The 15,693-nt window shown below is 38.3% G+C and overlaps 1 protein-coding gene across 1 annotated transcript in view; it reads right to left on the reverse strand.

The window, feature by feature from the left end:
- Positions 1–15,693, reverse strand: part of LOC116511381 (ELKS/Rab6-interacting/CAST family member 1-like) — a 92,000-nt gene that overhangs the window by 11,153 nt on the left and 65,154 nt on the right. The window contains exons 5-6 of the mRNA XM_032221356.1: positions 9,588–9,686; positions 850–1,038 (exon numbers count right to left, since the gene is read on the reverse strand). Of these exons, the coding sequence (XP_032077247.1) occupies positions 850–1,038; positions 9,588–9,686 (288 nt within the window). The remainder of the gene's footprint in view (positions 1–849; positions 1,039–9,587; positions 9,687–15,693) is intronic.

The raw sequence follows: 15,693 nt of genomic DNA on the forward strand, positions 1-15,693 counted from the left end.
GGAAAAATTTAATTGGGTCTTTAGGCATGTCTAGGGCAATGTGACATAGATCAGCTAGGAGTTCTTGGAAGTTGTGTAGTAAAGTAATTTTACACTCAGGATAAAATGTCCTCACAACATTTTTCTTTTTAATAGATATTATTTTATTTATTCTAATATGGGTTAAGCTGACCGTACTGAATTTGGGGGGATTTTCTATCCATTCTGCTGAAAGAAACATGGAATTCTATCCTTGAATCCTGCACTGACAATATATTTTTGAATTCATATTATTTAAGAATAGCAGATGGCTGTGAAAGTTTGACCATAAGAAAGGCTGAGCGCCAAAGAATTGAGGCCTTTGAACTCTGGTGCTGGAGAAGACTCCTGTGAGTCCCTTGGCGATCAAACCAGTCAGTGCTAGAGGAGATCAACCCTGACTGCTCTTTAGAAGGCCAGATCTTGAAGATGAAACTCAAATAGTTTGGCCATCTAATGAGAAGGAAGGACTCACTGGAGAAGAGCCTCATGTTGGGAAAGACTGAGGGCAAAAGAAGAAAGGGACGACAGAGAATGAGATGGCTGGATGGAGGTACTGAAGCAGTCGGCGTAAGCTTAAATTGATTCCAGAGGATGGTAGAGGACGGAAGGCCTGGAAGAACGTTGTCCTTGGGGTCGCGATGGGTTGGACACAACTTCACAACTAACAACAAGAATAGCAGTAACTACATCTTGAAGTACCCTTATTACTCTAAAAAAACTGCACACACTTTCATTTAGAAAATAAAACAAATTCAGGCATAACCAAGGAACTGACATAACCTACTTAAACCCAGTTTAAGCATCCCAATGAAAACATCAAATTCTGACCTGCTCCAGAGTCATCTTCTGCAGCTCCTTCTCCCAAGCTGCACGATTCTCATCCAGGTGGTACGATGTGGGAGGAATGAGTCCTCGGAGAATCAGAGGGTCCCGGTCATGGCATAGGGCTGTCAAATGTCCAATATATAACTTCAACTTGCTACGATTCTGATCAAGGTCTAAAAGAGGCTGAATTACCTAAAAGTACAGAAAACAATTCAATCATATCCTGAAACAGAAACAAAGGGGATATTTAATGAAACTTAATGCAAGAAACTGGAGGAAAGCTGAGAGAAACCACTAAGTACTGGGTAAGGGAAAGGGTATGTATGGATCCAGTCTCAGAAGACTTGCAGTCAATTTTTTTTAAATTAAAAAATACTTTTAGGAAATTAACATTTCATACAACCACACCACCCTCTCCCCAAAACTACTATACCTTAGAATACCACTTTCAAATGTTTTGAAAGATGCAAGGAGCCACATTTCTTTTTGATCATTACCAATGAAACATTAGGTAAAGGAAAAGGTTCCCCTCGCACATATGTGCTAGTCATTCCCAATTCTAGGGGGTGGTGCATCTCCGTTGCAAAGCCGAAGAGCCAGCGCTGTCCGAAGACGTCTCTGTGGTCATTTGGCTGGCATGACTAAACGTCGAAGGTACACGGAACGCTGTTACCTTCCCACCAAAGAAGATCCCTATTTTTCTACTTGCACTGTTACATGCTTTTGAACTGATAGGTTGGCAGAAGCTGGGACAAGTAATGGGAGCTCCCTCTGTTACGCGGCGCTTGGGATTCAAACCGCTGAACTGTCGACCTTTCTGATTGACAAGCCCAGCGTCTTAGCCACTGAGCCATTACGTCCCTACTTAGAATACCACTTAGAATATCTGCATTTGAAAGATGCAGGGAGCCACATTTCTTTTTGAACATTACCAATGAAACATTAGGCAGTATGAAATGAAATTTCTGACAAATGGTCTACAGAATTTCAGCAAAGATGACCAATGGCAAACCTCTGGCTACATCAACGTTGACTGCGAGTAGAACTATGGCTGCACCTGCTGCTTGTCAGCAGGCATAAGGTATCTTTCCAACCATACCCTTTAACCCTAATAATGAATGTGGAAGTGTGATAATCTCTCAGTCAACAGAAACAGGTGCTGGTATTACTTTCAACAGTGTCGATGAATACACAATTGTTCTGGCTCCTTTGCTATGTTTCCAACACTCGGTGAATGGATTAATGGGCGTGCAATAGGAGGAGCTGAAAGCTTTAGATTAGTGGTGTCAAAATCCTTTCCCTGGTAGAACCCTGTTTATAGTACAACATTGGGATTAACATCTTAGCGCTGTATTAAAGAGGCAGCATGGAATAACGCCACAAGGAGTCTAGGTGGAAAATATCAACCGTCTATGGTTACAGAAGAAAAATTAAAACACGAGGGAGTGTTTGAACAGGTCTTCACTGATTAAAACCAGGAAAACAAATACGTTTTTAGTGAGATGATTGACATGCATCTCCCTCCCATGGATTATGTTTTTATTGAGACCTAAAATATATCAAAAGCACACACTGCGTGCCTGAAAGTGGAACTTTTTGTCTAAATACTTTCTGCATCTTTCACTTTTGCCTTTGCAGATGGAGAGGAGACTATATTAATAATTGAAAGGAGTTATTTTCCTTATTGCTATCGTCATCTTTATCGCTTGTGGGAAGCCTCCTAAATTGATGAGTATAGTTTACTTTGGAAATGTGCTGAGCCTGCTGCTTTGGAGCCTAGCAGAGCTCTCTGAAGAGTTTGCTTATTTCCCTTGGGACTCATTTGCCTCACCAGTAAGTATGTCTTATCTCTCGACTTCTCCCACATCTAATTTGAGCTGGCCACTTAGCAAGAGCTGCACCACATCCCACAGCGGCAGAGCTTATCTTGAGAGGATACAAAAGCACCTGCCAAATAGACAGGGCTGATGGACCGGGTCACAGGTCCTTGCACCACCTACATGCCTTCTATGCCACCCATCAATGAGGGGGTCCTTCCCAAGAGGCAGGAATATTTTTTCACAGGCTTCCTTACCTAAAAAAAAAAGTGATTCTGCCCTAACAACATCTCTTCATTTGTCTGTTTTTAAATATTTTTGAATATAGCTTGCCGCTGAGTTTCCTAAACTGGTTTCAAAGTAAATTGTAGAAACTGGCGATCACGAGATATTATTTAATTACACGTTTTAAATCTCAATGCTGACAAGAATTTCAACTGTGCTAAGCATTGAAGTTTAATTAACTCCAATAATGTATCTTACAGGATTGTTCTTAGCATAGGTCTCCGATAGTAGCAGGCAGTGGTAGGATTCAAATTTTTTTACTACTGATTCTGTGGGCGTGGTGTGGCTTGGTGGGCATGGCAAGGAAAGGATACTATAAAATCTCCATTCCCACCCCACTCCAGGGAAAGATTACTGCAAAATCCCATTCCCTCCTGATCAGATGGGATTCGGGAGGCAGAGAATAGATTTGGAGGGGGGGAGGGGGACAGTCAGAGGTGGTATTTACCGGTTCTCCGAACTATTCAAAATTTCTGCTACCGGTTCTCCAGAATTGGTCAGAACCTGATGAATATGACCTCTGGTTGAAGGATATGTTTCTTTTTTTCACTGTGCTTGCCCTAGTTCTTCCCACAAAGTTCTCAGTGTATGACGTGATGTGTTTTGTTCATTGGCTGGTTTGTCTTACAGCCTGATGTTGATGAAGGCTCAGAGAAAGTAACTAGCCTAAAGTCACCGAGTTGGCTTCCACGTCTAAAGGAAGACTAGAATCTGAGGCCCACATTTCTAATTAGATTCAGGCCCTTGGTACAAGTTTTATATCCCATGATTTTGATAGGCATGCCAAGTTCATAAATCTCTAGAAGCCAACCATCCCAAATAGTAAAATCACCACTAAGGTGACAATTTTGTTTGATTTTCTCATCAACTCGAATTACCAAGGTAAAAATTTATCCTTGTAGAACATCTTTCATAAATTATCATTCCCAATGGTAACCTTCTCATAACCAGCTGCTACATCCTACTACGAGGATTTTTCCACTAGTACTTTCCCTTGCCATCCATACCTAATTCTTCTCCTACCTGCCTGCTTTTCTCTGCCACCCAAGTGTTAATTCTTTGACTCTCTGCTCCTCTTTCCTTACTGGCAGCATGAAATGCTGTTTTTATGCGCTAGTTTTTCCTTTTCTTAAAATGTTTGTGAAACTGGCAGTACACTAATACTTATAGGCCATAAGTAGAAAAAAGGAACAAGAAACAGTGATAATGTGATTTTATAGTTTGTAAGAAGCCATAAGACCTAGATATCAGCTCTTCTAAGATACAACAGGTAAGGAGTTAAGGTTTTTTTCCTAAAAGAAAAATGTTTTATCAACCCTATATAACAAATCCTAGAGTAAATATAGATACCAAAAAGCAACATATGGTATACTACTGTTAAATCCTGATGAATTTAAGCAGTTAAGAAGTAAGAGAACTGATCTCTCTTAAAGTTATTAGTATTCTTTTGAACCAGACATTTCAAGACTCGGGCAAAAGAATGAGAAGATAACAGATGTGGTTTTTGTATAGAAGCAGAAAATATTTTTATGGTAATTTCATTAGTTCTCGGTATTTAGATTTAAACTACAGTCATGTGAAAAATAAAGTACATCCTCTTTGAGTTCTAAAGTTTTACATATCTGGACATAGTAAAAATCATCTGGTCCTTAGCAGTTCTTAAAAATAGTTAAATGCAGCCTCAGATAAATTAGACCACATGACATATTACACCATGTCATCATCTGTTTTACAAAAAGAAAAATCTCTGCAACATAATAATATAAATAATAATAACCAACAGCACATTGAGAAGTAGAAGAACCCTTCCCCCAGTGTACATTATCAATACTGACTTGCAATGGCAATTGGGACCTGAATTCCCATCACTAACCACCAATGTGATCATAAAACTTGACTGCATTGTTTAGTGACAGTAATCCTTGCAGTCTCAGGTGCTGTCATTAGCCAAACCCCACAGTCATTATGCGAGGCAACTTCCTGTCAACTTCTCACAACCAAAATCAATGGGGAAGCTGGCAGAAAGTTGCAAGTGTCAGGCAGGCAGGCAGGCAGGTGGTTGCTGAGGGAGAAAGGGAGTACACGGGGGAAGGTCAGGGACGGGATGCAAGGGGATATGTGAGAGCTCTGACACAGGTTGGGGAGGGTGCACAGGTTGGGGTATGAGGAAGGTGTAGGGGATGGCCAAGGGCCAAGATTGTGACCATGTGACTGTGGAGGTGCTGGGATGGCTGGAATGCCAAGGACTGTTCATCACCATGATTCAGTCAGCACCATTATAACTTCGCTGAATGAATGGTCATAGGATAATAAAAAAAGAGGGATAGTAGGAAAACTTATTCATACTTGCTGAAAGTGTTCAAACAGTCATAAGCAGGCTTTGCCCATTGGATACAGTTGGGCTTTTTTGAACATATGAAAAATGTGAAATGGTGAAAAAGTGTGGTCAGGTCCCAAATATCAAACAAGAAGGCAAATGGATGTGGTTGATGCTTGTCTCTATTTTATCCCTCAGGGTGCTCTTTATTTTTTTTCCTTTTCCCAGTCAGATGAGAACATGCCCAAGCAAAGCAGTGAAACTATTCACTGTTTCTATTTAAAAAGAAAGTTGTAGGAACTGTGGGAGGGGCTCAGAGGCGTTCTCGTTAGTAAAGACGAGACTACACACAGCATGCTAGCTTCCCATGTACTGATTTAAAATAAATGTATGTCAAAAACATACACATTAAAATCAAATCAGGTGGGGAGATTTCGACATATCCACTGCTTTTTCCTGAAAATAAAACCGGGTCTTATTTTCTTTTCTTATTTCAGGTTTGAAAATAAGCACTTGGGGAGTTATTTTTGGGGAGGTCTTTTTTTTTTTGAGGTGGAGGCGGGGAGCACGGTCACCTCATGGCTGCTGGGCCCCTTAACCGCGGTTCCACCACAAATCCGCGAAGCCCTTATCCGCGGAGACATAAGCGCGAAGACTAATTCGCGCCGTTCTAAGCGCTAAGGAAAAATGCGACCCTACCGCGATGACATAATCGCGGAGGGCAAATTCGCGCATTCCCAAGCACTCAGTACCCTAAACCTAACCCTAAACCTAACCCTAAACCTAACCCTAAACTTAACGCTAAACCTAACGCTAAACCTAACGCTAAACCTAACCCTAAACCTAACCCTAAAACAAACCCCTAAACCTAATCATATCCCTTACCTTAATTGAAGTCGGCTTTCTGCCGCGGCGCCGTTTTAAAGCGCCCTTCTGTTGCCGTGCTGTTGTCGCGGCGGCGATGACGTCGCGGCTTTAGCGCCGCCATTTTATCACCGCGATTTTGACGAGTGCGGTTTTGTCGTGCCACGCTTAACTGCGGCCCACGGATCAGCTGATCTAATGAGGACCGGCCATTCCGTCTCTCTGGGTGCTATAGATGTTTCCAGCTCACTCTTGCTAGCCCCAGCCCTGCCCACTGCGCCAGGCAACCTTGCAGCCGAGGGCCCCTCTGTTCCACAGCTCACCTTGTGGCTATGGAGCAAGTGGCGACCAAGGTTTGCGCTCCGCCACACCTGGAGCTCAGGTGTTGCTCAGGCTGCTGCTACGGTTGAGGCAGAAAGCCAAGTGGCCTGTCCGCATCGGCTACATACCTCGGCTATGGGGTTATTAAAGTGCTGCCAGGAAAAAAGCCTGGTTAAGAATAACTAGGGACAGGTCTTCTCAGCGGCAGTACGAACAATGGGCAATTCTTTCTTTACTAAGGTGCAGACTTCATTCCGACTGGCTAATTTTAAGAGAAATCTATTTTTATGATCAAGCATTCAGTATTTAATTTTGTCACTATCTCTACAATGCCTCTATGATTGTGCTTTGGTTCTGTTATTCTTTTTACTATTATTTACTGTTTTATTTGACAATATTAACATACATATTATTATTTTTTTTGCACTGTAAATCAGGGGTATCAAACTAAGGCCCTCGAACTGGATCTGGCCTGCTGGGTGCTTAGATCTGGCCCACAGCGCTGCCCAGAAAACAGTGAAGGACTGGCCCGCGGTGCCTCTGCCAGGGAAAACAGAGCTCGGGAGCCCGTTTCCCTGGCAGAGCGCTTGGGCTACCACAAGCACCCCCAACATGAGTGATGTCAAGCTGGCCACATCAACCCCACCCCCAAGGTCAAACACAACCCTGATGTGGCCCTCAATGAAATCGAGTTTGACACCTCTGCTGTAAATGATCATGGGGCAAGCAAACCAAGAAAGCCTTTGTGTAGAGTTGCTGATCCATCGATCCATCGATCCATCGATCCATCCATCCATCTATCTTTCTTGTTCATCTTGCTTTCACATTCTTACATCCAACTGTCTTCCCACTTGTATTCAAATATTATTATTTCAACCGTATCATTTATTCCATAGCACAGAGCTTAATAAGTCTTAAAATCATAAAATGTCTCACTGTTTTCTCTATGGTAATACTATAATATTACAAAGTAAATGGAGAAATCCGACTATGAATATACTTACTGTACATGAACTTTCCCCAACAAAATGAGCTCTCAAAATGTTGAGTTTGATTTTTAATACAATACAGAAAAATGACTATATTCCTTCAGCTGCACTTTTCTCATTATTCATGAAACCCTGCCTACTACTCACTTTTTACCATAAAAATGTATCTGAACTAATTAACTTACCTCATCTCTTCCTGTTCATTAGCATTCTTCAGCAATATAGTTCATTTATTATTACATTATTACCATTTAAACATACATATAGAGAAATGACAAAAAAGCAACTTCAAACACTATGAAATTACAAAGAAGCTTGAATTAAACAATTTTCTGCATGAAGGGGATTACTTATTTAATTCTCAGATTGTCTTACTAAAATGTAACCTCATGTGTCTGGATTAGGATAACAATACATAGATTTAGTAAATCAAAATGTGTACACAGAATATAGTGCATTATTATTCATCTACCAATCTAATTTTATTATAATGAACCTTTTACATAATTTTACATACAGCAATGTCAACAGCATAGTTCATTTTGCTCATGAATTATAAGATAAACAGTGGAAATAAAATATTTTTATTTATGTGTAATTTAAGAATAAAACATGGAACACAAAACTTTGTCAGAAACGTTTTCTAAACATAAATATTGGAAACCGTGTTCAAATTGTGTGGTTAAATTATAATGGAAACACTTGTTCCTTCATGAATCATGCTATTGCTTTGCTGCAAATCCAATCACATGCTTTGGGAGAGTATTCTCACAAAACAATTCAACGCTAACATAAATTACAAAACAATAAAGCTACAACAAAAAGTAGGAATAACTTTCACATGCAAAGACCACATTTAAAAGGGAAAGAAAAGACACTTAAATCACATAATCACACAGAAGCAAGATGCAAGAGTGATCATTGGATATTTTTCTACTGGTAAATAAAGCCAATTCTCACCGTTCTGAACAAAATGGCTGAACTAAGAGCATCTGATTGGCTATGCCCAAATACCCTCCTCCTCATCCTATTGGTTGAGAGAAGACAAGGGGGGGAAAGCACCAGAGAAGCATGGGAATGAAATAAAGATCTGGTTAGTATTTAAATCATTGAAAGGAATAATGTAATAGGAAAGGGAGCACTATTTTAGCATACTTTTCTATTCTACTGTTATGAATGTATGTTTGGATAATTATTCATGATAATCTAAATATCATTATAGCATATTTTATGAACTAGAATGGCTAAAACCTCATTAATCTCCCCAGGCCATTGAGAACTATAGTGGAAAAATCCATGAGTTCTTAGTTTTCTTTGAGCCAGTATTAATATTTTCAGTAAGCTGGCCATCTTATATTACTGCTAATGTTTTTCCAGTTAGAAAGTTCTCTTGCATTAGCTATTGTGTTTGCTAAGCCATTTGATATCATCCAAATCATGTTTTAGTTTAGTCAGCAACATAGAAAGCTAGCCCATGCATCAGAAATTATAAATTAATTTCTTTTACTAAACTTGTAAGGTAGGAGTCTATGATCATTTAGTGTAAAACTGAGATTTTGCCATGGGGAAGACAGCCAATCTCTCCCTTAGAATAAGCAATAAATCACAGATCTTATTTGAGCATATATATTTCCAAAGGAAGTGGCAGTTTCAAATAGTCCTCACATACAATTATAAGATTTGATGAAGTGTCTAGAAAATTCAGATCTACTTTATCTACAGTTACTTTTATCAGATCATTAGTTTACTTTCTTTGAATGTGGTAGCATTTTGGTATACTGTCTCTAATACTACATTCTGATTACCTCAATGACCTAGTACAATTTTATATTTTCTTTTATTTGAAGTAGACGCTGATTAATTTAGCTATTTGTTTAGTCATACAATTGGTCAGATAAACTCTATTATTATGAGAACAATCAGTCCACTAATACAGTTCCAAGAAGAGTTCTGAAACAGTGAAATCTAATATTTGCTTAGTGAGAATTCCAATTTATAAAGGAAAAGGAAAATCATTATATAACTGCAACAAACAGTTCTTTGATTCTATTTCAGAAGAACTGAACCTGGTCTTAGATACAATTTAACAATGGGATATATCAGTAGTAACAGATTAGTAAAAAAGAAAAGGAACAACTATAATCTTACCTGGTCTGGGGAGGGCTTATGATTAGTTTGATTGAAATGAGATGATTTCAGATTATCATCTTCATAATTATCGGCCATCAGTTTCATGCGATTCTGAGTCTACAAAACAGATAAAAGGAAATTTCAATTTCATAAAACATTTACACTTTTTAATCCATAATATATATTCATTACATTAACAAGTTCATTACATTAGTGTCATCTAAAGAATGATTTGATGCAATCTAGTTAAAGTTCAGTTTTTTATTTGAATATACTGTAATAGACAGAATCTTGTCAGATTAAATTTATACTGGCCTCACATAATGGCTCTATCCTAGGAGATTCTAGATCAGGAGTGTTAAACTTGCAGCACGCGGGGCGGATACGTCACGTGCTGGCCACGCCCATGCCCGGTTTAGCAAAGGGGAAAAAAGTCGCAACACATCACGTGACGTGGCAGTGATGATATGGGTTTGACACTCCTGTTCTAGAGAATGGCTATCCTGAATCTCTTCCTGTTCCCACAATCCAGCTTAGCACTTTGCTGCTTCTTGTCTCACCTCACTCCTTGGAATCTGCTCCCTCCTACCCAGAAATCTGCTGTAGTCTATTAGAGTAAGTTTAATAACTCAGGAACTTTCCTATGGCATACACCACTTTATCCTGAGTAGTAGTATAGTCTATATACCTCCTATTTGTTGGGATGCTGACAGTAGAATGTTGGCTTTCTAGGTAGTCTATAAATCAATCAGCGATCCTACTTTGCACAGAAGGAACATGCTTTTGGCAAAACTGCAGTTGTGGCAATTGGCTAATGGACCAGGCTGTGTAAAAAGAATTAATGGATATACATTTCATATCAGGATTCAAAACAAGTATTTCAGCTCCCAGGGTATCAATTATTTCAGAATTCAAAATAGCTATTTTGGAACAAAGGAACTTTACCAGCAAAATCAAATAAGAATGCTGAAGAAACACCCATATATAACAAATGGTTCCAGGCCATCTCAACAAATACATTTTTAAAAACACATTACAATGGTTAATTAATAGGGTATTTATATCCTGCTTTGCAGAATCACTTTGAGAATCACTTTATTTTCCTTTCCCTTCTATTCTCCTGCTTCACACCAATTTAAATCTCATATCGATTCAGCCACTTCATGTATCTGGTGAAGTGAGCTGTAGATCTCGAAAGTTTGTTTCTTTAATGCAATTTGTTTCTCTTCAGCAAATTGTTGAGAAAGGAATAAAATGAAGAAGGATAATACATGTGCTGATTTAGAGATAATCGACTTGAACAGAATGTTCCGGGGAAATATGAGGTTGAAGATTAGTTGGTGAATCCTGGTAAAATGAATATATATATTGGTACAGATAGTCCTTGACATAAGATCACAATTGAGCCCAAGGTTTCTGTTGTTAATTGATACATTTATTTAGGAAGTTTTGTCCCATTTTATGACTTTTCTTGCCACGGTTGTTAAGTGAATCTGGCTTCCCAATTGACTTTGCTTGTCCGAGGGTCACAAAGACATTGACCCCAAGACAATGCAACTGGCAGTTGTGAAGTATCTGAATTTTGATCATGTGACCATGGGGCTGCTGCAATGGCCATGTGTGAAAAACAATCATAAGTCACTTATTCCAGTGCCATTAAAACTTTGAACAGCCACTAAATGAACTGTGGTAAGTTGAGGACTGCCTGTAGTTAAGCATGCATGAGAATAAATGGAAACCTTAGCCGACAGTTGTAAATTGAACTGTGAGTAAGGCAACGATGTGTAGTGCTCCTTAGGAATTTGATGTATTTAAAGATTAATGTAGCCTTTAACTCTTCTATCCTGGAAGAACATTTCAAATATTTTTCAGGTTTCAGAGGATCTTTACAGAAAAGTGGTATCTATAGCTAGTATTCCACAGTGAGCAAAGTTCAAAAAGAATGTTTATTATTCTTTTTATCATTATCTCTTGCAGAACCCTCAGCGACCTCTCCTGGAACTCAAGACTTCTACAGAAGCTCAGTTGAGAAAGGCTAGATTAATACATATTAACCTTTTCTTGATGACACAAGTGTGTGGACTGGGGATTTGAAAGTGTGTGTATTTTTGTATGCAGACATCATTTTGTCATCTTGAGTAATCAAGTGATTTACAGAGAATGCAAATAAGGAATATGGCTCTAAACATGTCAGAGAACAATGGAGTTGTACTCAAAGAGGAAAATTAAGTGGATGATTGACAGTGATGGTATTCAGCCGGTTCGCACTGGTTTGGGTGAACTGGTAGTGTCGACCTGCCAGTGGGCCGCCAACCTACCCCGGTGCTATGCCATCCTATTCAGCCACATTTTCTAAGTTGTGTGCTTGCGTGCAAGTCATGTGCATGAGCAAAGCACATGCGCAGGCTGCATGCATGCACGGAAGGCACGAGCAAAGCGTGTGCATGCACGCTCACAGTTTTGGTGCACGGCGAACCAGTGGTAAAATTATGTGAAACCCATTATCTGATTATTGCAAATTAAACATAAATACTGAAAAATTAGAGGCAGTAGATGTAGGTATATTCCGGCACAAAACTGAGGGGAAGATAGTTTTCATATAATGACAAATAACTATTGCAAAATTAAGAAACTGATAGTTTTTCATAAAATGGTACTTCCTTGCTAGATTGCGAATGACCTTCATTACTATTTAGGGTAAGTAGATTTTGACATATTGACAAAAGAGTCTTGCAAATGAAATCAGTATTAGATTAAATTATCAATGTAATATAAGATCCAAATATATCTTCTCGAAGTTCTGAAATCTAAACTATTTCTGCTAACAAAGCACTGAAGGCAATTTGTTACAATAGCTTCTTAAGGATAACATTTTAAAAATAGTGCCTGAATATTTGACGGGTTTATTTCACAGATAAATATTGTTGTTATTAAAATAAATATGAATTCTTATCTACAGCAGATGATTTTATTGTTTGTATCTGGCAATCATCAAGTTTGGGTAAGCCCATGGGGAGGGCACTATCTGGATGACGACAATCCAAAACGTGAAAGTAGAGAATAATTTAGGTATAATTTAAGAAATAACAGCTGCAATTATGGACTGACTAAATTGTTCAAAAAGTGAAGATAGCAACTGACTGAAATTTCAGTCAGACAAACATTGTAGTTAACACACCATAATTGGCCCATTCTAATTTTCCAGTCTTGCCTGGAAAGGACAGTGTAAGGAAAGAATGATGTTTTTTCAAGGACATGTACATTTGCAACGTATAGTCTAGCTACAAAATATGTTATATTGCTTTATAGACAGGTATCTTCCCAGAAAAAACCCCTCCAGGATTTTTAAACGTAACTTTTACAAATGAATAACTTCTACCAATATTCATAAAAAAGAACTGATTATTTTCTGACAGAGAATCAGAGTGGAGAGATGGAGCCAATTTTCATTCATTTAACTTTTAAGGGTGTTATATTTAATTGAAATATTACTGTGAGGCTTTACATGAGATATTTCAGAGAACATTATCTTGATTTTATAGTTGGAAAAAATGATATGTACTCATAAAATACAATATAACATAAGCACACCCCATTACTAAGGAAAGCAAAAAAATAATAATATGGGAAATCACTTTATAGAACTTTATTCTCATAAACTTTATTTGGTTATCCTGTTTTGTCTTATCTTATTTCACTCTACGGAACTATTCCTATTTATTTTGATCCAGTTACCAGTAGCAGTTAACAATCTTGTACTACTATTTCTTGGTTGGGCATCTGATTACTAAATTTTGTGGGAAAGAAATGAGGGACACTAAATGCCCACATTATGCTCTTTCCAGAGAGGAAAACACAAATTACTCTCACATATGTGCATTGCATATGTGAACATAAAAATTAAAACAGATGGCAGATAATATTTTGGCCATGTCATGCGGAGGAATTCACTGGAAAAAGCAATTCTACTTGGAAGAATTAGCGGTAAAAGAAAACCAGGCCACCAAGGAAGACAGTGGCTGGACACCATCAAAGCTGACACCAGCCGAAGCATAGAACAACTCAAAGAACTAGTATAAGATCAGAAGACGTGGAGACACCTGACCCATAGAATCGCCAAGACTTGGAAAAAACTGAAAGGATAACATCATCATTATCATTAAAGGTGAAGGTTCCCCTGCACATGTGTGCTAGTTGTTTCCGGCTCTAGGGGGCGGGGCTCATCTCCGTTTCTAAGCCGAAGAGCCAGTGCTGTCCAAAGATGTCTCTGTGGTCACGTGACTGGCATGATTAACACAGAAGGCACATGGAGCGCTGTTACCTTTTCACCAAAGTGGTCCCTATTTTTCTACTTGTACTTTTCGCATGCTTTCGAACTGCTAGGTTGGCAGAAGCTGGAACAAGTAACGGGAGCTCATTCCGTTACACAGTGCCAGGGATTTGAACCGCTGAACTGCCGACCTTCTGATCAACAAGCTCAGTGTCTTAGCCACTAAGCCACCCTGTCACTTTCATTATCATTAATGACATATAAATCATAAAGTCAGACCGTTGAACAACTTTCAGATGTGTGGACTTCACCTCTCAGAATTCTCAGCAATTGGGTAAATGTGGACTGTCCACCCTATCAAGATCACCTTCTAATTTTCTCTAATTGGTTGAATGATCTTGCAGTATGACTCATGGTTCGAGTGGGCCGATTAGGAGATGCATGCTTAAAACATCAACCTCTTAAGCTCAGAGGAAGAACAAATACCTGTTCGAGTCCTCAGAATGCTATTAATATAACAGAGTTTAGGGAGGAGAAAAAGGAATCAGATAATTAGAGTGGTTCTCTAGTACATTTTACAAATGTATTAGAATCTATTAATTTTGTTACAAATGTGAATATAATAGTTGCTGCTATTGCCTTATCATCACACTTCATCATAATAAACCAGGATGTTTTTGTTTCTCAGACAAAACGTGGATGAGTATCACATATAAATATAAATGAATAAAGTTAAAATATTAAGGATGGATTAGCAACGCAAGAATCTAAAGCCCTTTCACAAAATAACTTTTTATAAAGCCAGAATGACAGTTCTCTGAATAGAAAATCTGTTGGTTTTCTGTTCCCCCTCTCGGTCTCTAGCCCATCTGCTCCCTTTCCTTTCCAGAAAAACAAAAGAGGTAGAGGTTTGACAGCATGAAAATGCGGTAGGAGGCTGAGAAAACAGTTTTACATTTATGCAGCTCTGAGGGTTTGCCGTTTTCTTAAACTTTTCTCCACTTATGTATCTGTACCCTTCACATTTCATATATAATGTTAATGTGTTATCCAGCCTAGGTTATGGAAATAACTACAACTGGAAAGCTAAAATAAATGCAAAGTAATCATGAATTGATGGCAATCGGTTTTCATTGAAAGATAACGTCTCCCAGTTTAACTCTGACTCCTGGTGATTTTATGAATGCAGCCAAGTAGCTTTCTTCACAACAGAAAGAAATTGGTTTGTCACCGACTTCTCCTTTATAATCCTGTAGGTTATTGATGGACCCCTTGCCAGTACTAACGAGAATCAACCCTATTATAAGAGGCAATTAACACAATCTGTGACTCTTGTATTTTAATGTACTGGGAAATGAAACTATTATTCTTATTTTTAAAAATATATTTAACTTAGCCAATTATTGGAATCCACTGATTTATATAGTGACTTAAAATTCCAGAACCAGTAAAAAATAACAAAGCAGAAAAAAGTACACATTAAGATATAGTAGAAAATGAAAATAGAAAGTAAAAATGTAAAAGTCCCTACTCAGATTAATATGGGCACTTAGATATAAATTAACCATACAAATAATTTGGAGTGGAGAAATATTTTTGCTTGATACTTAAATTGCTTGGCAATTTAGGTCTAAGTAAGTAATAAAGCCTTTCTGTCATAGCTAAATTCTTCCCTTTTGAAAATAAGTATTTTCCTTTATTAAATTGTGAAGGATTGTGAAAGCAACCTATAATCTGATATTAACCACACACAAGTTCATTACATTTAATTCTTGATCAGTGTGTTATTTTTTATGCCTCTGATGCATTTTCTGGTAGTGCAGGTAGCAATAGCAATTACTTATATACTGCTTA

This window comes from Thamnophis elegans, chromosome 7, assembly GCF_009769535.1.
Source record: "Thamnophis elegans isolate rThaEle1 chromosome 7, rThaEle1.pri, whole genome shotgun sequence".
NCBI classification, from domain to species: domain Eukaryota; kingdom Metazoa; phylum Chordata; class Lepidosauria; order Squamata; family Colubridae; genus Thamnophis; species Thamnophis elegans.